Genomic DNA, 23,414 nt, shown 5'->3' with positions numbered 1-23,414 from the left:
GTAAATGTATTTGTCCTTCTAGAACATACTCTACTGCAGCACAAGTACCTTGTAGTGTAGGAATTGCCATAGTAACTACTCATTTCTTATTGATTAGATGGATAAAAATTCTCATAATATACAAGCAGAGTAACTTGCTGGCATATGGCTTCAGGCTACCCCTGTGGCAAATCTTACTTATGCATTCTCTCATTTTTCTGCATGTAAGAGTTTTTTTAAAATGAATTAGTATTCCTTGGATTAGACCACAAAATAATTCTTTCTTTTCTGCCATAATGGAGCTTAAATTTTAAGTTAGACTTGATATGCAGCTCCCAAGGCAGAATGTTATCTTGCATTGGTTTGTTACTGGATTAAGACAACTAGATTTCACCTCAATGTGAAATCTGGATGGAGAAAGGAGATGAAAAAGCCACCTCCCAGAGTGACAGACAACTCTAACTGCTTCGGAGGTGACCTCTAAAGAGTGAAATACGGTATTTTGGTTTGGCAGTTGTGATAAATCTTACTGGAAAGTGCTTTTTGAATGTTCTAATTGGTTGCCTGAGAAAAAGAGCCCTGTCTTTATGTTTCTCTGGTAATACTGCAGCCATAGTAGCGCTGTTCAGCTGTGGCATTGTGAATGTTTACTGAAGGCAGGATGAGGCCTGCAGTGAGTTATGGTGTCTGACAGCTGTCTCGATTCATGTGCTGCGCTTGCTGAGCATCCCATTGTCGCTTGCAATCCCGAAAGATGCTCCAACAAGGCTTCCACCAAGTTTGTTGTGAAAGACAAGCTTTTTGTGAATTCTATCAGGGGAATGAATTTGTGAAGCACTTAGGCAGGATGTCAGATAAAATTAAGCCAAGCACATTCTTCAAATGTGAAACATCAGTTTATTCAGAATAATATAAAGTGAAAGAACAGCAACACTCAACCAGTTTTTACACTGTAAATCTATTCTAATGTTCTTGTGGAGTCTTCTGTGAGGCCTAGGTATTAGTTGTGATTATACTCATTCTGTCTGCCTATTTTAGGATAATATTAGTTAGATGCATTGGAGACTGAAGATTTTAGAGCAATTTTTAGTTCAGCTCTTCTAAGCTGCTATTACAGATGCTACTCATACAGACCTGTTTTACTTGGCTTGGAGGCCTTTCTCATCTCCCAAAATTAAAAATGCTGGGTGACGTCATCACTTTTATATTGTAACACCTTTCAACTCTGTTATCTTTACCTACAGCCTGACAGTCTCATTTCAAACTTTGTGTGACCTTACAGTTTGAAAGAGATAATCCATAGGGCTACAGGAAATGATGCTGCTCTTCCAATAAGTTAGTCCTTCACAGAGACACTACTCAGGAAAAGATTCTTCTCCCTATAGTAGGCTAAAAACAAATGGAGGAAATGCTTTGACAGCTGAAGATAGCTTTCATCTTTAACAGGAAGAAATAGGCTTGGCTATTCTTAATCTTTGGCCTGGATTCTTGTGTGCTTTTGTAAAGACTTTTACAGGCAGCAGTGGGAGTTGCAGTGTTTAGTGTGTTTTGTCTGTCTGCTGAGATCTGGAAGGTGGGCCCAGAAAGCAGGCAGAAATGTGGATGAGCAAAGAGCAGTATGTATAGGGTGAGGGTTTAGGTTGATAAATGAAGGGGGTTTTTATAGTTACATTGCTTTCATTCCCATGCCTTTTGCCCAATCTGAAGGGAAAAGACACAACCCAAAGGAGACCAAATTAGGAAAAATTTGCACAGAGGATTTCAGTGATACCTTCAAGAGAGACTTGGGATCACTGGAATTCCTGTCATAGCACCTTGCTGAAGATATTGGAGAGGAGCTGGCTGTTGAGAACCCTTCCTGTGCTGGCTCTGAAGGGCCAGGGAAAGTTTTCAGAACACAGCTCACGTACGGTTATCTCAGTCATTAATATCTGTTCCACTGGGGGTCTGTACTGCTGTATTTCCCTGCTGGTGCAGTGACCAATCTTGGGTAAACATCTCTGCTTCTTTTGCCTCTGTGAGCCACTTTTGTTGCCTCCCCACTACAGACTAGGAATGATCTGTTTTTTTCCTCTTCTAAGGAAGAAAAGACTTCCTTCCTCATATAACAGTGTGAAGAAAAGTGGAAAATTGAATCCAAAGACAGAGGGGCCAGGGACTATCCAACCTGATGATTTCAAATCTTGCCCATTTTCTATTGACACAGCACCAGTGAAACAGCGTTGGGAAGTTTTAAACACCTTGTGCTGGTGTTATGTTCTAATGCTCACCTGAAAAACTTTAATTTTGAGGAAAAACTTTAATTCTGAGGGGAAACTTGGGTACATTTCATTCAACTGAGGAAATCTGCATGGAAATAATATATTCCAGGGATCTTTTTTTTTTTTTTTTTTTTAACTAGTGTTTTGTTCAGAGTATGGTATGCTTAGTATTTAAGTTTCAAGATACTTGTAATGCTTAGGTATTTTCTGTGTTTTGGAGGCATTTGCAGAGTGTTCTTACCAGCAGTCTGACAGATTGTTACAGAAATAAAAGCTGTATATTGGGCATCGCCAGGTGTGTGTGAGGGTATCTAAATGCATGTATGTATTTGTGTGTGTATTTGAAATGCCTCCTGTGTGCAGATATGAAGCACATCCTCTTGGGGATTGCAGTGTGATTTGCATACTTGAAGGCAAAGGCTCTGAATAAAGAACCTAGCCAGAACAGAGTGAAATTAGCTGCAGTTGCTTGTGGGCTTTCAAAGCAACAGCAGCAGTCAGAATCTGGCCCAAGTAATTAACTTACGAAGCATGGAAAGGAAAAGCAGCATGTGGAAGATATAATTAATAGGAACATATAACAGTCAGCTCTCACATAATAAATTGGCAGCTATGCCTGAGGTAACTGCCTTTTATTTGCAAAATGCTGTTGGAATTTTTTTAAAGTAATTGCACATTTTCTTCCATTTCCACATGGTCACAGAGAACATAGTACAGTACAAATACCAACAGGAATGCAATAAAATCATCGCTGTTGTTTGTTGTTTTTCCTGCTTAGGGCTATGATCTTATTTAAGCCAATGTCCAAAAGAAAGGAGGAATACATTTTAGCTCAGGAAAAGACAAGTGGTAAAATATTTTAGTGAGGTTTAATATGGAATAATTTAGAAGGACAAGGCAGGAACAACCAGAATAAATAACAGTAAATGGTCAGATATCTATTTGCAGAACAGATTTATTAATGTGTTCTCCTGACTTGAGTAAATAATGGTTAAGATAAATGTTCTGAAGTTCTTTCATTTTGGAGGCTTGAATTTTCCCCATCTGAAGGTTTACTGCAGCTTTTCCCGCAGAGAAAGCACGACAGCTTTGGGTACACCACAGATGCTGGCAGATCTTCAGGAGAATCCAGTCTGCCCCTTGCCTAGTGCAGAGCTCTGGAAGGCTGTGGGACGGCACCAGGGCTCCCCACAGCCAGCTGCTGCTTCAGCTGCCTCCAACAGCCTGCTGCAAAACACAAAGCTGCAGTCCTGCTCCAAACATTTGCAACAGGAAATTGAGGAGGGCATGCAACTTGGGTTTGCTGCTCTGCCCAAAACATACAAGTTACTAGACTTTTTAATTGCCATTTCCAGGCTTCTCAGTGAAGTAGAGGGAGCTGCATGTCACTCCTGCTGCTACCTGGTGTATGTGATTCCCTTCTGTACCCAAGTGGGAATTTATAATACTGTTTCATTAGTCTGGATTTTCTTTTGGTTTTAAGCAAGCTGATTGCCATCACTGCAATAGTGGGGAGGAAAAGGAAGTCCAAATCTACTTCATTGCAAACATGAAGAGGATGTGGCCTATATTGTCTGTGAGTGAATGACGATGGGATCTCGTGACCACCTAACACTGGAGTGAGTTCTTAGCACCATAAATGTGATTAGAAGCTTTACTGCTGTTTAAAATTGAACAGCCTGAAGACCAGGAAATAGAGTTTGCTGTGAAATATTCCTGCTGTAACCAGTCTCTGTACTGCTGACCCCAGGGGATCTTGCATTTGCTGCAGGCTGAGTCGAGTAGGCAGTTCGTTGCTGAACGAAGACTTTAAATAGCGAGTTTTAAAAAAGTACATCCTTGCAATTTTTGTGCTGATGAATTTAGAATGATGTTCTAGCAAGCTCAGTACACTCCAAATTAATTAGCAGTGATCCTTTTAACCGGATAATTACTATATCAGCAAGTGGTAAACTCAAATGAATATGAGTAGTTCCGGCTTGCATCCACAAGGAAGAGCTGTCTTGTGGTTCTACCAAGTGATTCTAAATTCATCCCACTGTGAAAGGTTTTAGACAGCACAGATCATCATCAGGACTGTCACTTTTTTACCTCTGGACTTAATTGAAATCTGAAATGAAGTTGCAGTCCACTTTCCATATGTCTACCTCACAACACCATGGCAAGTAGTGATTGGCCTTTTAAAACTGCTGCTGGAAAAAAGGGTGAAAATAAGCAGAGAGGAAGTGTTGCACATTATTACTACTGTATAAATGATAGACAGGGCTATGAAGCATGTGATACTTCCTTGTGGCTGTGTATTTTTTTCCTTCATAATGGAAGGATCTTATCCTGCATAGAACAGTAGGAACTCAGAAGTCTAAACACATGTTCACATCTTTGGTGTTTGGGCTTTTTAAACAGATTCATCTTTCAAAGAATAAATGTGTCATTGTTTATCAGGCTGTGGACTGCTGCAATGATGGCGGAAACACTTCTGTTCATTCCTGAAACCAGACCCTGGTTTTCAGATAGCTGAGGCTTTAGAAAATAAGGCTTAATTTGGTGTTTCAATATGGGAAAATACCTTAATTAGATCACTCTATATGCTTTTCTGCTCTCTTTCAGAATGGATACAGGAATCTGTAAAAGCCCCTGCCATTTTCTGTGAGAATATAATTTTTAGGCAGACTTTCAAAAATCACTTACCTTACTTTCAGCTTCTCTAAGCTAAGTCAAGCAAATGATCTTACACTGATCTCAAGTGTGCTTTTGGGAGAAATTAGGGCCCATGTTATTAACTCCAAATGTGAAAGTAGTAAAGTATTAATTATTAGCCATTTCTTTAAAATGGATCGTGACACTCACCAGACCAGACAATCTCTGAGGTAATTTCATGGGATCTTGTGGTGCTTTACGAAACATGAAGTGCATGCCTGAATCCTTTGGCTTAGATTGCCTTGAGCAGCAGAGCCATCTTCTTTCTAGAGAGAGTCTAAGTCTGGGTCAGGCTACTTTTAAAAATCATACAAAATGAAGACATTTGAAAAACTGTCTCAACTCTAAAAACAGAACTGTAAAATCAAGAGGAAAAAAGTATTTACAAATATTTTGGTGACGTTTTGTCCATGTGTCTTGTGTGTATGTTATAACTGGTAGAAATAGAAAGGCAAGCAACTCTGTAGAAAATGCCTGTAGCAAATGCAGTTGGCTTCTAGTGATTCAAGGGACTACTTTTTTCTTTTTGTGAAGGTTTAGGTTATTCAGACCAGGCAGGTCATAAGAGTCTTTTGTATGTAGTTTCATGGTGTTGCATAGTTCTTAACTGAATCCAGCCAAAGATGAGGTAACATCTGAAGAAGGTTTCCTTAAATTTCTGGAATGAACAATGTTCTCATGTCACAGTAATAGCACTAACATGCCTGCACAGTTGTTGCTGCTGAAGTTCCTCCTGTACATGGCAAACATATTGTTCATCACACTGTAGTTATAGCCCTACCATTCTAGTAGAGCTCAATGCTTTTGTGCTTCCTATAAAGGACAAGCTTGTCCTTCCACTTGAATACATGCAAGTACATAGGTCAGCACAGTGCCACCAATGGTAATAACCAATCTTGTTAGTGCTCCCAACCCTTCTTGATACTATAAACTATGGCTACAAAATCCCTGTGAATAATATAATATTGAACTAGTCAAAACCCACCATACAAATGGATTTTAAAAAGGTCCCATTTCTGAGAATTTGCTTGAGAAAGTTCTCCTACAATTTAGAAGAAATTAATGTTCTCTTGATGGAAAAGACGACTTAGGCACTCAAGATGTACTTGATCACAGAAACTGACATAGAGCCCTTCTGAAGAAGCTGTGGGAAATGCAACCTCTTCCAAGTCAGTAACTGCTCAGTGATTTTCTAATGGAGCTTGGGCTTCCTCTTTTGGAGGAAAAGCAACAAACTCTTTCATTTCATTCTCTTGGCGACCAGTAGCATGAGCACGAGCTTCATAAGGCTCACATGGGCAGCAACAGACTTCTCCTTTCCTGCTCTTCTGCAGAACGGTGGTACGGAAGTCTAAGGTTATCACTGCCAGCCGATACAACTGCAGAGTCACAACTAAGATATTCTTAGCTGTAAAAAATACCAGCATCTGATTGAATATTCTGAAGTGGCCCATCAGAATTGAACGTACAATGAAGAAGGGGCCATCCTGTATGAAAAGGCTGACTCCAATGTTCCAGAGTTCCGCGCTGTACCTGCACAGCAGCAGGCTGGGGATCCGCCTGGCCGATGCGCTTGGTTTGCAGCCAATATGCTGTACTGCAAGGAAAACAGTCATGTTAAAACAACTTCGTGAAGTGGAGCCAGGGTGGGCCTAAAGGGCACCCACAATACAGGGTACTCTGGATTATAAATGCATTCACCTGTGAACTGTGCAACATATAGCATATCCAGTTTCTGGGATGTTTTTCGGCAAAACACACTGAACTCACCTGAGGCACTTATGTGGTCTGACAGGATTAAAAACCACTTCCCTTTTTGTATGCTTCAAACATACCAGTATTTATACACTTCTACAACGAAAAGCAGAAGTAGATCACCTAATAGTTCTTTAAAACTTCCCCAGACCTTGTATTTGGTAAATCAACATGCCAGACCAGTATGCATCCTTAAGAAAAAAACTGTGCTGGAAAGGAGCAGCCAGTGCTGTAGCACTTCACTTGCTTCCACACTAACACATTGCTTTTAAAATATTCACTAGATAACCATTGCTTTTTTCATGTGTCATAGTAAGAATAAGGCCTGTCAGTGCCAGGCAATATTGAGCACTATGTGGTTTCTGTCTGCCCTGTAAGACTTGAGGCACAGATACTTGCTCTTAGCCTTCCAGGTATCAATGTCACACAACACTGGAACTTGCATCCATGGGTTCCACGTGGCTGGAAAGGTGGTGGTGGGCTCAAATGCCCTCGGTGGTGTAGTGTCCAGAGAGGGAGCATCAGAAGGGTTTGTGGGGGTTAATTTGGCTGTGTCTAAATGGAAATACATGAAGCTTAAATAACCTCTCTTGGACAGGGAGATTTGATTGGTTTCAAAAACATCACTACTTGTGATGCAGTGACAACTACCAAACACTGCAGCTTGCCAAAAGAATTCTATTGTTTGAGTCAATGCTGGGGTGGGGGGAGAAAGAGATGAGACTCTAATGGAAAATGAGTTGTAAAATGTAGGAATTTGCTGAATCCATTAGGCAAAGCTTCAGCAGCAGCTAATTTTTTAATATGATTCTGTGCCATTGCTGTTTAATAGTCCTAACTGCACTGCTGTAGTCTAATCATAAGTGCCTAAAAATTTCTTTTACGTCATGTTTGATGTACGAATAAACATTCTGATGCTTGAACAAAAAGTACGATCTGTACAACTGTATGGAACTACCTAAAATGAACTGTACCTGTAGTAATTTCAGGGAAATATGTGTTCAGTAATTTAATTTTAACCAGTAAATGTAATTAAATAAGTGGAAAAGCAACAGCTAGAGAAAAAAATGAACAGATTGTTGAAGTGCTATTTGAAATTATTTGTATGGTGGTGATGTATATAGGATGTTTTTTATTTGGTTGGTTGAGGTTTTTTTTTTTAAACCTGACTGCTATGTGTCTTTAATAGAATATATTTTAGCAGTAGCAGGAATTTTAGCTATGATAAAGTTGAAATGTGATTGCATCTGATTTTTAAGGAGGTGAGCTACTGAGCTGAAATGCTGAAATATTTTTTTAACTTTCCTGTTGGAAACAAAGCTTAGCACTGTCCATGAAGAAAGGACTAACGAACAAAATAATATTGCAGGAATTTTAAATTTATTATTGTAGTCAGTGTGTTAGCCTAGAAATCGATTTTGTATACATGGTACTGAGGATAATGCATTTTTGGATTGCTATAGTTGTTGCAAACTTGTTGTGATTGGAGGCCAGAATGGTTGGAACAGATGATGCTCCAGACAGCTTTCTTTGTTCTTTTTGGAGAGGGAGAAGCCCTTTTTGTCCAGGAACAAACACAGCCCTGAGCTGGCTGAATAGCTGGCCCTTTTGGATTAAGATAACATCATCCAGTCCCAACATCATGTGGTCCTTTAGGTATCCAGTGAATAGGTAATTTCTCCTGTGCTTTTGGCTGCGCTGGTCTGTGGTTCACCAAGTTCGTGCCTCTCTGTAGGGTCTAGGACCTACCCACATTTGAGGCATAAGATAATAGACCAGCTCTAACGTGAGAGCTCACATAGTGAAGTTTAAGGCAGTAACAGGCAACTGGAGCAACACAATAGTGTAATCATTTTTTCCTTTTCCTGAAAGTAGACAGCTCTATCAGAGGGATCAGAGGTTAGCCAGAAACAAGTGTTTCCTCAAAAGAAACCACAATGAGCTTTCTTCAAAAGCTGCTGTCATATGAATTCCTCTCCACCAGAAGTCCTTGGTACAGCCTGTAGTGTGTGCATAGCCACAAGATGTACCAGCAAAATTTAAGAGCATTTTTTCTCTTTTCTTGTCTGTGTGCAAGTACTAACCTGCAAGATCAAGTGGAAACTGTAACATACTCCAGGTCCATACAGCAAGAATTGCATTTATGAGAGCGTAATTCTTCCTGTGGGAGGGGAAAAAGTGATAACAATGAAGATGCAGTTTCCTCATGAGATCACGAAAATGCTTCCAGTAGTGTTTGCAATGTCATTTGAAGGGTAGTTGAGTGAAACATTGATTGGTTTATTTATATGTGCTTTTACAATGCAACACAAAGGAAAACAGAAGCACCTTTTTGTATGGAATTTTTGGTGCTAAGGCTTACAGCTGTTCCAGCTGTGTAATTACACTAAATATCTGAAGCTAATGTTATAATAATAAGCATATGAGAATAGACTGTGTGGCTCAGAGGGGATATCTTTACCCTTGTAGGGATTGCATGTTCTTTGCAAGCCTGAAGCTTTTCTGCCAAGTGGAAAGGACTCTTTTCCTGCTCTAAAAGCCTTGCTATGATGTTTACAAAAAAATAAAATTCTATTTGTTAGAGAGGATGAACTTCTTCTGTGACTTTTTATGACGGATGTTCACAGCTCATCTCTCAGCAGTGTGAGGGGGAGGTGAGCTTACTTTCTCTGGGAGAGATCACAGTGTTGAAAATTCACACCAGACTGTGCCATTCCCTTTCTTCTTATCTTTGAACACTTTGTCACTCTACCATGAAGTACACATGAGATAACCAAAGAAGCAATTTGGATAATGAATCACTTAAGCCAGCTCTAGTTGCTTCCTTGCCCATCTGAAACAATTCATTAACCTGAAAGAGGCCTGCTGTGTATCCAGTGTTTGGGTTCCTGTAGCTGTAAGAACTGATGCTGCCTGGCAGTTAGGCTGCTCGTCTGGCTCCCTGAACCCTTTCATTGCGATGATGTGACATGGATCTCTGCTGGCAACGCATGAGTAATCCCCAAAAAAGCTCACAGGACTTTCACAGGGGGAAAGGCAAGAGCAGGCACACAGAGCCCTTGAATGCAGCCTTCTGTTTTCCATGGGAAAGGCAGTTTCACCAGTCTGAACACTGCACATTACACAAATATCATCAGCAAAAAATCCTTACCGAACATCCTCAATGTCCAGGGTCTCACTAGCAAATTCAAGTATATCTGCTGCTGTTCCCACAAACATAAGAAGCAGCTGAGACAGTTGATCCCGGGTGATTTCAACTCCAATGGGGAGAAGCCATCTCCCAACTACTAGTAGCAGTAGAAAAGTCTGGTGGAGGGCCAGTGTCCATACAGTCTCACAGATTGTGGAGAGCTGATTGACAAAGACTTTAGCCTGTTCAAAAGACAACAATAATGTACTGTAACTTCAGGAGACTGATGTTAGAGATACTGTCAGAGACTGTATTTGTCTTTGAGCCTGCTTTTGTTCTCTTTCACATCATATGAGAACAAATATTTTCCATCTGGCAGGCCTGGTTTAAAAAGGGACTTTATTATAAACTTTGGATAATGAATATGAAATCTTTCTCTGTGTACTACTCCTCCTGTTCTCATTTTTCAAATGAGTGTTGTGCTTTGCACAACAGTTACTCAGTTACTGAGATTTGCAAGAGAATGGTAGGGTCACCTCTTCTTTACACAGAGACTGGTCTTAGCAACAATAGTTAGTATGCAGCATGCTGTATTTTCAAAATGTGTTTTTCTAAATTACAAATATATGTAATATACATGTCCTGGGTTGTTTGCCTTTTTTTTTTTTGGTTGGTTTTTTTTTAGTTTTTTGTTGTTGTTGTTTGGTTGGTTGTTTTTTTTTTTGTTTGTTTCACTCACAAGGTGCTTATCTCTAATTGTCATAAGATCTCTACCAGAAACAGGAAAAGGTGCCCTACCGTCTGAATGATGTGGTGATCTGTTCCCTCACTTCCATGACTGCTCTCTCTGGATTGATTGAAGTCTTGATTGCTGACATTGACCTGAACAGCCCCAGGCTCATTGCCACAGTACTGTTGTGAACAAAAACATGACATGTGTAAACATCCCACCCAGGGAGCAGATGTGCTCTATGGCTGAGAGTGTCCTGCTTTGCTGAACTGCAGAAGGTTCATTTGTGAAAGATATCAGATGTTTACAAAGGTCCTCACTATTAATGTAATTCCCCTCTTCTTCAAAAGGCAGGAATTCCTCTCGTGAGGACAAGAGCAATGTGTTGGTAGGTTCCTAAGAAAGTAGAGGGTTGTACTGCAGAAGAGGATGCAAATTGAAAGGCCAATGGAGTGGCCTTCAACAAAAACTTGTTCTCAAAATATCTGCTTCTGTTTTCTACTATCAAGGAAAAGCTCTCTGAAAATGTCACTGTTTCATTTTTCTGCATGACTTCCCTCAAGGCTGAAAATGAGGTAGGATATTTGGGTTGTATCCTCTACCTCTCCTGCCCCTGCTGTGCCTTATTTTGTAAGGAAATTCATAGGGTGAGAGGTGAAAGAAAAGAGTATTTAAGAGAACTAGACCTGAATTGTTGCCTATCCCTTTGAAATAGAATAAAGGGTATTTTTACTTCCTGCAAGTGCACAGTGATCTGGGAAATTGAGTGTTGGCTAAAACACTGTTAGTCCAACTACAGTAAACCAGTGGTGGGGCTATGTTCTGGCTGCAGCACTGTCCTGCCTTTCTACCTTCACACCCAAGGCTGGCCCGGGAGCAGCTGGGGGGCACGGCTCCAAAATCTGTCTTCATAACAATCCCTAATATCTCTCTCCATTGTAATAAAAAGAGGATAATTAGAAAATCAAACCATGCTGTTACTAAAGACTTTTATCCTGTCCTATTTTTGCCAGAGAATTGCAGATGATTTGCATTTCTCCATTGGGCCCCCCACCATTTTATTGCACAGGGATTGATTTTCTGTAACAATTGGAATGTGTTCGAGAGCATACTGAGTAGTTGTGTTCAGCATAAAGCCTGCCAATATCACAGCAACATTTTTCAGGAAATTTCAGATTCTACTTTGATACTTTGCTTGGTCTCTGATGTTGTTCAGTATCTGGGTAAATGCTGCCTCTTGTCTGACCTTATGGTAGATAAATTTCCTGTGCCTTGAAAAATATGGAAAAAATGTCAGTGCTTGTTGCTTTTAGAGTTGGCACTAAAGAGTCTTAAGCTGAATGCTTGTTTTATTTGAACAGTGGGTGTGAGAGTCTTGAAAGATTGACACACAGATGTGGGGAAGATGATATTTCCATTTAGTCTAAAGTTCTGGGCATGGAAACAGTGAGATGAAGGGACTGGTACTCTCTGCCTGGCTACAGCTTTGATGGGCTAATCTCCCTGGGTTTGCCCTTCAACTAAAGGAGACGGAGAGAACAGGTTGTTCAGAGGATATTTTAGAAATGTAACTTAATTGGTGCTCTGGAGAGGCATCTGTATCTGCTGCCTACAGAAAAACCCTGAAGTTGATGGAGACCCACCCCAAGGTCAAAGTCAGGCTGAATTACTTCCACTGGCTGTGTGACACAGCTGAGGAGACCACAACCTAAAAATACTGCATAACTGTCCTAACCACCCCAGAATACTAACAAGTGAAGATCAACAAGTAGCCTGGGTAGGGCAAAGAGATGACTAATCTGTGCAGGAGGAGGAAGGCTGACTCTGACAGCCTTTGGTTTGTCATTAAGTCTGCATTGAAGCTCACCCCTCTGGCCCCTTGCCTGGTCTGGCATGGTAAAAGGAAAGCAGCCATGAACCTGTACAGAACTTCACCTCCAAGGCTGAGGAGCTGCAGGGCTCAGCACCTTGACTGCTAGAAGGAGGCAGAAGAAACCATGCCATGGCTTGTAGGGGAGCTCTTTTCCTCTTGTTCTAGTGGCACAAAGGTGCAGGAAGTACCTCTAAGAAAATGAATTCACATTATTGGTGTCTTTCCTTCTACGTCATTTTTGTGAGTACTTTCAGCTGAGAGGTGGGTTTCTGTTTCAGAGCAAGGCTCCGTGATCTTGGACTGATTGGCAAGCCCAGGGCCAGTCCATAGCTCTTTACAATTGCTTCCAGGCAGGAAATGGAAATCTGCATCTGCAAAGCCAGTCTCCTCGTTAGGTTTCTTTTTTCTTTTTTTTTTTAAGTAGGCTTCTGGTTTTTTCATTTAAGTATGTTCATATCTTGTTTGGGTTCACTCTTCTCTGAATATTTAATAAATGGTGATTGTGAAGTGATTCACTTGAAAATTTGGAGAAGAGCCTTTATTTACATCATGGATATGCATGTAAATAGGACTGTTGGTGCCAGGCATATTTACTTATTGATTTATGGATGTGCAGTGACTAAATGGGAATGTGACAAGAAGCAAGTGAATACTGTTTTACTGTTTCATGGGCATTTGATAAACATGGTTTGCCTTTTTACTATTAGACCCCAGTAAGTCCTAAATGTTGACTGTGTACCAAGCTAAATAAAAATGGTTTTGTTTTCAGGTTTTTTCTGTGCAAAGATAAAACAGGAAGAAGCTGTACACATTTTGTACCAATTCTGACTTGGCTTACTTTCTCTTGTTTCTTCTGAGACAAAGCTTACATACCCCTGATTCATAAGCCATCTAATCAAAATGGAAACGCTGTTGCATGACGTGGTGCTGTCCCTGTGCATGGCCTGCAGAGAAACTCACTGCCAGTGCATGGGAGACACCTGAAACACCAAACTAATTCAGGCAATTTCTGCTTTCATCTTACTCACAATCTATTCTTTTCAAATAAAGCTGAGGCTAGCTAATACTTTTCCTAATGGGGCCAGCATTGGGGTGTAAAATTGACACTTGAATATTAGGGTGGAGTACCCTCAACTTATTAATGTGCATGTCAGTCTGAGGACATTTTGGAAGAGTCTAGCTCTTCCCTGGAGCAGGTCCTCTGCCAAGCAACAGGTACCTGGCTTGCTGTCTGTGCTTTGCTGCAAACAGTGTGGCTGTCACTATGGAAACATATGTGATGTCAGAAATTCAAAGCACTCCTGACTGCTTCATTTTGCTCGTACAGGAAAGCTGAAATGTAAAACAGGAAAAAAAATATTATCTAAGTTGTTTTCCAAATTGAGGAATATAATGGGTATGGCAAGGAAGGAATGGTGAAAGATGCAAGATTACTTTCAGGAGCTCATTATGTATAATTTTAGCTGGTAACAGGATCCCACCTCAGAATGAGGCTGAGGGAATGGACAGTAATATTCACTACATCCCAAAAATGTTCAAGTTAAGGTGCTTAAAAATAACTCCAAGGTTTACCAAGCATCTGTCTTATTCCTGACTGGAAGCCTGCATCAATTAGACCCCTGGTAGTTGAGTAAGCCCTACAAAAGGTGGTCAGTTACTGCTTTCTGGGCAGTGGCACACCAGGCATTTGCAAAGGTAACAGAGCTCTGAGATCCTGAATGCTGTTCTGGAAGAATGTTTGGGGTTTTTAATGGATTAAATGGTTTCAATTTGCTTGACAGCAGACAACAATTTTTTCACTTTGTACAGTTCAATTGACTTTACCATCTCTCCCAAGCATATATTCCATCCCCAAATATGTTACTTTAAAGCAGTAGTTTCTATGCAGTCAGTATTTCACCCTTGATAGATGAATGGCATTATATGTCCAGTTCTGTAGTACACAGAGGCACAATTGCCTCTGTCTTCGGGAAGAGAGACTGCCTATTAGCACCTGCTTTAAATAACAACACTGACACAAGCAGCTGATGCTTCCTGGTAAAGATTCAACACGAGATCAAAGTTCTACTGCCTTAAAGACCACACACTGTTTTCATAGTGTATATATTAGAAGTGTGGATCTAGCGATCACATAATTACCCATTCTGTTTGCATTTAAATAATGAAATCCCAGGAATACTTCAGTATCAAGAGTAGTGCTAGTCTGGGAGCTGTGTTTGAGATTAATTGTTAGGAAAGCTGCTCCCCTTCTGGAGGTATTGTTTTTGAATCTGTTAGTTTGTGTGTTTCCAGAACTCTCTATCCTATCTCTCCAGGTATAAACTAAGCTGTTAACTTGATATACGCCCTCTTTAATTCACCATAGCAGTATATCAATAAGAACAAAGTATGCCATGTTCTAACATCATTTTGGGAAATAAACTGCTGCCTTTGACTACAGAATTAGCCTGTTTCTTGGACCAGATTTAACTATGACAAATGTTCTCAATATCCACATTACCTGTCTGTGACTGTTTAAGGAGATTTGGGAAAACAAGAAGACAATAAATTCCTGCTGCTGTATTTAGAAAAAGCCTGAGGCATTTTTAGTGTAAACACAATTTGGAATATTTGATTACGCTTTTGTGGACTCTAACAATGTTTCAAAGGAGATAATGAGGCACTAGGTCTTTTTAGTCTAATTTATGTCTTTTCTTCTGTTACTTTTTGTTCTTGTTCAATCAGAACATTTACTGCTAGGGTAGGGATGGATATGTGCAAATACTGGCACAGACAAAATTTCCTTTTCACTGCATAGGGTGAAGTGCTATAGGGACTTGAAACTGGCCTGCATGAGGTTGACCCAGTGAGACCTGTTGGGTGAAGTAGCTCTGTTCTGGCCCTAACTGACCCCAGAACTTGCCCTTAAAAATTTTACCATGTGCTTTAGTCCTGAATTGGAATCCAATGCCCCCTCCCCCCAGATTACTATGCAGCACAAAGAAAGGAAGGATATAAACCTTGTCAGATGTATTTCCAGCTGTGGTAACAATCTGTGTGTTCTCCTATGTTGCAGCAAACATGACGTAACCTGAGCTTAAGACCCCTTTCACTGATACCTCAATTTTGACTTGCTTGAAGTTGTGGCATTTGCTTTTAAACACTGTGAAACTCACTTTCTTTTGCAAAGGCCACTAAACCAATGACATTCTTTTTTGCTCATTCTACTGAGCAAGACTCATGCTGGTAACCTGGGAGGGAAAGGCTGTGTTTTTCAAAATTGCAGTCCTCAGTTCCTCAGATAAATATACATAAATGGTCTCATTTTTAGATAGGAAAGAGGCTCATTATCTGATAATTAGGAAGTGCACAATAGTAATAATAAAGCTGTAGCTAGATCGGGACAGCCACCAATATGAAAGAGAGAACTGGAACAAGACTTAGCAGACTTCTGTCTGCATGCTAGAAGCCAACCCATCAAATAATGCATCAATTTCAAACGAGTCCATCTTGTCTCAAATACCTGAGTCCCATGATGAATTTCTAGTAGCCATAGTGATGGTACTATGCAAATCAGATATAAAAATATTGCTGGTGAAAACCTGTGAAGAAAAGAAAAGGTATCTTAGTATTATGACACGTCATAAATACTTTCCAAAGTGGATAAAGTTTGGATATATGGCATCTTGTGCCTCTACCATATGGGATATTAAGAAATAGGGTAACTGCAAATAAGAATTGCTAGTCTTGCTGGATTGCTCATGCTGTGTGAGTATCATGAATAATAGGTTTATCTGTACATCCATTGAAGGTCATATATGGAAATTTATTTAAAATCTCTTTTTTAAGAACTGACCAAAGGCACTTTGCCGTTTGTATTTCTATCACAGCATTTTCTGTATTTAAATAGCCTTTAGCTAACATGCTCTTTCTGATTTCATGAAGAGTGAATTAATACATCGAGTCACTTCACTGAGTGATGCTGAGATAAAGGTGGTTACTCACAATCCTGTGCATTGACACAGAAAAGGTGGAAATATCATCAGCACTGCTTTAGTAGGAGATCTTTTAGTTGCAGGCTGTAAATTTAAAATAGGTTTATGAAATTGGGTCTTGGCCTTGTTTTGCCACTTGTGCAAGTCAGTGGTAGAATTTTCTCGTTCTCTCCCTGCCAGTCTTCTCTATAACCGTGATGGGTTGGTGCGGGCCAAATGCCAGAGCACCCATGAAAATCATTTATTCAAATAAAACCAGCGCAATAACTGATGCTGATGCAACTTTATTATCTTCAGCTTCTTTAGCTGGGTTTATTCAGAAGTAATGGAGAGGTTTCATGACTCCTGCAAGTAGTCTTGTGAGAGTGAGTTGCTGATGTTTTCTTATTAAACACATGACATTTGATGAGGTGGGGTTTTCTGGCAATTCTGTACTTCTGGAGTAGGAATGAGGTGCAACGTCAAACCTTTCCATCTAACACTGTATGCTGCAGTATGGACTGGGCATAACTGAAATGCCCTGGGACTGGGCAGTGGGGTCCAACTTGGGACATTTGCTTGGTTCCTTCTATCCTGCCACTGGCACATTCTGCAATGAATTTAAACTGCTTATAAGTATGTGACTGCAGCAACATTTTGGCCAAATGTCGTTGCATTTACTGGTTGTCCCTCTGTTGAACGTACCTTTATTTTGGTAATCATGACTTTTCCAGGGAAGATTAAGTATTGAGGAAAACAAAATATCCTGCTGCTTAGGGAAATTACTGGGTTGCTCAACTGCTCTGAAATGTTTCAAACTATCCCCTCTAAGATGGTTTGGGGTTTAATTGTGTTTTTTGGTTTTTCAGGGTTAAGGGGGTGTTGTTTGTTTTGGCAGTGGGTTTTGTTGTTGTCAGCTCCCCCCCCCCCCCCCCCCCCAAAAAAAAAAAAAGGCTAGTGATTGTGTGGGTTTTAGCCTGGTTATTTTGGGAGAGAACACACCTCTCATTTAAATGGAAGAACTAACATTTTACAGTATTTCCTCCTGCAGGACTTCAGCACATGAAAAATCCATCCAGCTGGCAGGTTAGCAATACTGAGCTAATGATACCGCATCAGGCCAAGAGACTTCAGGGGCTTTAACCCTGCCTTTCTTTCAGAAGGAGCAATCTAGAGGAAGTATTACATGGCCAGGCTCACAAGAAGACTTTTTTTCCACATGTGCCATTAAATGTTTTATGCTGGTGTAATAAGTAACAGTCCTCTGTCAATAATGAACAGAGAATATGAGGGTGTTGGAGGCAGGAGTCCTGCTGCACAGTCTGCCCCTTGCCTGGATTGGTGACTGTCTGTGGAATTGTTTCTACAAATGCTGATGATGTTTGTTCTGTGACTGTTTTCTACTGGAGCAGAAAACTATCCTGATGCTGGCCATTTATCTACAGTTCTCACCTATATATGTACTTTTATTTTGCTGCTTTAAGTGTTGGACCACATCCAGTTTCAAAATTTTCTTCTAGATAAATTTAGCCTAGTCTTCTATCTATGCATCTAACATAGATCTGCTTTTGGTTTCTATTTTTGTTTGGATTTTTCAAAAGCTCCATTGCAAGTGTTCCTTCGTGAAGATTCTGCTGCTGCCTCCTCTCCCAAAATAATTGGTTCTGTTAAATCTGCCTGTCTCACAACTGCATTTGGGGCTCTGCTGTTGTTCAATTTTCCAGTGTACCAGACTTTATCACTGCTTTTATTGCATTCAAATTTAGAGCATGGAACTCTTGTGTGAATTGTCACACAACACTCTTTCTGTTATAATGACTTTCACAGGTTGCAATGGGCAGGATTTTAAAACATGGAAATACTCCAGGGCTCTCTAGTACTGGATTTGTCTGAAGGCCTGCCTGCAGTTTGCGTTTTTTACAACAAAAGGTCCTAGTGAAATCTTGACAATTAGTTACATGACCGCTTTCTTTTCACAGAGCATCTTGTTTTGGCTGCCTGAGCACTGATGAGCTGTAGATGACAGCAGTAATTCTTCAGATGCATGTAAAACCCCATGTGCTTGGCCAAGCTCTGCTCTGACTAACTTTTTTTGTTCATTTCTCGGGCAGCCTTTCACGCATGAAAGTTCCTCTCTGGAACAGCCTCTCAAATCCAAACAGTTAAGCCACTCTTGCTGTATCGAGAGAGTGGTTGCTACTCATCTTTTATTTTTTTTATAAAGTTTAGGTTCGTGCAGCAGCATGGTGTTAGCACTGTTGCACGGAGGAGAGCGGGGGCATACAGTCCTAGGGAAGGAGGTGCAATGCAGGGCACGGGAGGATGGGTGTAAAGGCAGGGCACTTGCAGGGTCCCTCCGCACCCCTGTGCCCCTGCAGCCGCAGCCCCAGCCCGCTGTGGTTCAGGAGGCGCCCCGGTGCCCCCAGCCCGCTGCAGCATCCACCGCTTGACTGCAGCAAGAGACACACACCGCCTACAGAGCGGCTCCCGCCTAGTCTCTGTACAATTGCCCCTCCTGAAAGCCCTCTGCCTGGCAGTGGACTAGCCAAACTACCAGCTTTCCATCCCTGCCTCCCGGGAGCAGCCGGCGAGCAAACGCGATCCCTGAGCGCCTGGCAGCGCCGGGGCCAGGGCAGCCCCTGCTCTCGGGGGGCAACTTCGTATCTGCAGCAAGGTACATGCAAAGAAGCAAGAGGGGCTCCGGCGGGATATGCTCACCATTTGTAGCCTCTGCCTTGCTTAAACTTGAGGGTGAGCCCTGTCTCCAGGCACAGGAGAAGATTGAGCAGTGCCAGCAGCCAGTACTTGGGTTCCTTCTTCACGGCAGTCACTCTCCAAACCCCGATGAGTGAGTGCAACACGAAGAGCAGGCGAGTGACCAGGGCATTGAGCAGCACCATCAGCTCCATGCCGCAGCACCCCCTCCCTGCGCCCCGCACCGCGGGGCTCCGCCGCCTCTAGGAGCCCTGGCGAGTTACCTTGGCAGGCACCGGCAAGCCTGCGCCTCGCCGGCACACAGATCGCTTCTCCTCCTCCATCTCCACAAAGGGGCCCATTATAACAAAAAAGAAACAGCATCGCCCCTCCCCCAGACTTCCTGAAAACTTTTTGAAGGGAAAAAAAAAAAAAAAAAAAAAAAAAAGACACGCTTCCATGCTGCAGTGGTTTGCAGGCTCGGAACAGCCCTGGCCGGCCCAAGGCAGGGGTGGGGAGCGTTGTTTCTGTCTCCTCTATCGTCGGCTCAAGGACCAAGCACGGCGAGATTTTCCCTCTCGCCCAGTTACCATCGCTCTGCAGCCCCACTTGCTGCTCTCGCCTGGTGCATTTCCAGCAAAGACACAATGAAAGGCACGTTATTCATTTGAATAAGTTTTGCTGAAAGCTCCACTGCATTTCTGAGAGTGCAAACCGAACCCCTCTTTCTGCTCTCCTTGAAAGAGAATTCATGTTTAGGGAGTTTTTAAAATCGTTTAATATTTCGATATAGAAAGCAGAACTTGTACGCTTAGTTCAATACTGGAATCCCTCGTGCAGCAGAAGTCAGAACCTGAAATCTAGTCAAACCACTCTGTTGTATGATCTACACCCTGCCTCAGGAATAAGAAGCAGGCCAGGTGCAGAACTCCAGAAACAGGGATGAAATCTGGGCTAACACTAATTTTACTGAATTGGTCAACAGAGGTATATACAAAAATACACTGAAGTTTGACTGTTATGACTGTTACCTCTAGATGGACTTTTTTGTATCCTGTGGGAAAGCGTATGAAGTACAGAATCTGTTTCAAAGTTTCCTTATAATCTCATAGAGATTATAAATTGTATCAGAATTTACACTTTTCTCTACCAAAGAGAAACTTCTTCTTGATCAAAATTGGCACTGTGTTGTTCCAGTTTTGTGTTAATTTACTGCCAAAGCACTTAAATTGAGGTAGCCTGTTGTAAAATGCAAGTGGAGAATCAAGTCCATGTAAAGTACTGGAGTGTTTCAGAGGTCCTAATTTCCTAGATTTAATTTTAAACAATCCTGTTCTATTTAAACACAAGATGTTGTTCTTCTGAGAGTTGTGACCTTTTTAAGAAGGTATTTTTCCTCAATTGCTACGATCCAAATTTTCCTTACTGCAAAGCCAAGCCTCTTCCTTTATGAAGTGCTGGTGCTGGCCAGCTGATATCCTTGGGGGCGGGGGATAAGGGAAGACTACTTTACTTTAACCCTGCCTAGAAAAAAAAAGGAAAACAAAAGTCCATTCCACAGTAGAGATGACTCGCTTGGGAAATGCCTGAGTAAATAAATGGACTGTGTAGCATGCCTTTTTGAAAGAACAAAATCAAGCTCCTCATGCTCAAAGGAAAATGAATTCAAGTCAAGGACCCGCTATAGATAATCTCTGCCAATAGTCTGCCGTATCGTGCCTTGGGTGCTGCTGGTTCACAGCCCTTCCGCTGGCCTTAAGGTCAAATGTAGTTAAAGAGGAAACCAGGAACAGACAGATTGAAGAGATTGTTTAAACAAGAGATTCCTCTGGGAGAGTGCTTAATGTCAAATGACTTGGGGAACTGGTATGTCCTATTGTTCATGGAGAGCCTTACAGGGCAGACAGATGTCACAAAACTTGGAAAGACGGTCAGTGCAACATTCTCATGATACCATGCTCAGGAAGGATGCAGAGAGCTTTGCTGAGAGCTAAGTAATTCTGCACATTGAAGACACGTGGGAGCTGAACTGGTCAACAAGGTAATTTCATCAATGAACAATCCAAACTCCACATCAGAGAAAGTCCCAACCTTAAGTAGGAAGAAGATACAATATTGACTCTGCTGACTCAGTGGTGGACCATGATGGCAGCACAACAGCCTGGGTAGACGTGGAAGTACTCATGGACAGCTTAATTTCTTTGGCCTAGAAGAGGCAAATATTGCATCCAGACTTGCCAGAGTGCATTTTTAGATGTTTCAGTGGCAGTTTTGTGGAGCAGCTGGTTCAAGAACCCATGAAGGCAGTGCTTGACTTGAATCTTGAGTGGTTTATGGGATACAATGTAGGGAGTAACAGCTGAAGAGGTCCCCTGAAAGGGGGATCTTAATGTGCTTAGATTTGGCATCCTTGCAGGAGCAAGGCAAGCCAGAGCTCTCTACCATTGCTCTGCTCAGCTTCAAAAAGGAAAACTAGATGCAGATCAGCAGGCATGTTGAAAATAAGACAGATGGAACACCTAACTCTTTTCAGGGAGTGTGGATATTGCTTCTGTAAATCACATGGGAAGTGCAGAGATAATAACTGTGCATCAAGGGAAACTTGAGACAGAGTGAGAAGAAGCCAGCATTTGCAGGGTAAGTGAGATTGCAGGAGCAAGAAGGCATCCTTCAAAAAGCTGAAATGCTGTCCAGCTGAAGAAAACTGTCCATGCTAGAGTTATAGTTTTTTCAAACATGATAAGGCTGACTGAAGGAGTGTGAGGGACAATTAACAGACATTTTAATTACTATGTTTTATTGCTACCTGCTCAAACATATCGTGACTAGGAAGTCTTCCAGGGAATTGTTTGATCAGTGGAGCCAGGTGGCACAGAAGCCCTCAGGGGGTGGTATTGTTGGGGGAGTGGAGTCCCAGCATGAGTACAGATGTACACTGTAGTATGGGAAAGCACTGACTCCTGCACAGAACCTTATAGAAGGGGTTTTTTTCAGGATTTTTTTTCTCTGTGACTCTGTATGTGCTAGTGCTCCACCAATTAAATTCTTTCATAGTTTCTACTGATCTGCATCTTAGACTTGTCTGGCTAGTTGATCATGGGCTGGAGAGTTCTTGAGGGAGAAACTTTACCTTGTTTTAGTACTCTTTCCCTGAGGATGGAGTTAGGTCTAAGGCTGGATGCAGACAGTGGAATTAGATAGACCTTTGCTCTGACCTGAAATGGCTGCATTAGTAGAGACTTTCTGATGTCTGAAGAAATTGTTCTGGAGTGGGTTGTAGTGTTGGTTGGATCCAAGCTGAAAGCAAGACTTGTGTCTGTCTGTATGGAGTGCTCTACTAATGACATATCCTTTTCTCTACCTTATTTTTTTCTTTCTGTCTCTTTTTTTCTTTTTCTTTTTTTTTTTTTTTTTTTCTGGAAACTCTGGTCTGTGTCTGGGAACCCTTGAGAGTTAATGTTTGTAGGAGCTGCTGTACTCTGGCAAAGCCTGGACACAGTGGTGTTAACACGCATCACACCGTGTGGGATTTTCATCCAAGACGCCTTGGCAAGATCTGCTGCACAGCTCTGCCACATAACAGCCATTGCAGCATGTTTGGTGCATTTGGGAAATGTTAAACCTTACCGTGCCCCCAGCACCAGTGACCTTGTTTTTGCAGGAATAGGAAATCTGGCACTTTAAAGACTGTGCCACAGGATCTCTGTGCTTGAGTTGAATAATTCCTGTCTTTAGGCCAAGTCACTGTGATGATTGCACTAAGCAGACTCCATAACTGTCAGAAATGTGAAATTGCACCAGTTTGCAAAGACAAACTAGAGCTGGAGGTGGTTCCCTAGCTGAATATGAGTCAGCAGTGACAGAGGGTCACACTGGCAAGTAGGTACAGAGCTGAAACCTGCCAGTGTCCATCTTGTGTGCTTAGGAGGGCCTTAGCTGAAGTGCTGCCCTACCTTGGCTCAGTGAGGGAGGAACCAGTGGAGAAGGGCAGGAGTGTTTCTGTAGTAGGAAATTACTTGCTTAAACAAATGGTTCCATTTCAAACAGTTAAAGTGACATCCTTGTCACATTGCAGTGCTTATAGAATCACAAGACACCTGTTCAATCACCTGGAGGGACTCCAGTTTGAACTGGAATGCAGGGCTTAGGAAATCCTGTGAGGAGGAATTCCAGAACAAAAGTTCTGTGAGATTTTGTGATAATATGCAGTGGTTTTTTTGTTCTGTTTTAGGGTGTTTTGTTTTTTTTTTTTTTTCTTCATGGGAGCCCTGAACAAAGAGTGTCGGAATTTACTTCTCTTGCTCACAAAATGGGATGTTTTAGGCAGTGAAATTTGGGGGTA

General features: G+C 41.6%; 1 protein-coding gene across 1 annotated transcript; it reads right to left on the bottom strand.

Moving 5' to 3' along the window:
* Nucleotides 1–958: 958 nt before the first annotated feature.
* TMEM26 (transmembrane protein 26) lies at nucleotides 959–19,464 on the bottom strand. Its single transcript, XM_038140322.1, has 6 exons — nucleotides 19,097–19,464; nucleotides 15,928–16,006; nucleotides 10,621–10,734; nucleotides 9,844–10,064; nucleotides 8,777–8,853; nucleotides 959–6,534 (listed from the first exon to the last, which is right to left on the bottom strand). The coding sequence occupies exons 1-6, from the start codon at nucleotides 19,285–19,287 to the stop codon at nucleotides 6,119–6,121; spliced, it is 1,098 nt and encodes a 365-aa protein (XP_037996250.1). The 5' UTR covers nucleotides 19,288–19,464; the 3' UTR covers nucleotides 959–6,118.
* Between the last annotated feature and the right edge of the window lie 3,950 nt (nucleotides 19,465–23,414).

This window comes from Motacilla alba, chromosome 6 (genome assembly GCF_015832195.1).
Source record: "Motacilla alba alba isolate MOTALB_02 chromosome 6, Motacilla_alba_V1.0_pri, whole genome shotgun sequence".
Classification (NCBI taxonomy): Eukaryota; Metazoa; Chordata; class Aves; order Passeriformes; family Motacillidae; genus Motacilla; species Motacilla alba.
The sequence above is the reverse complement of the archived record's forward strand: the minus strand, read 5'-3'. Positions and strand labels throughout refer to the sequence as shown.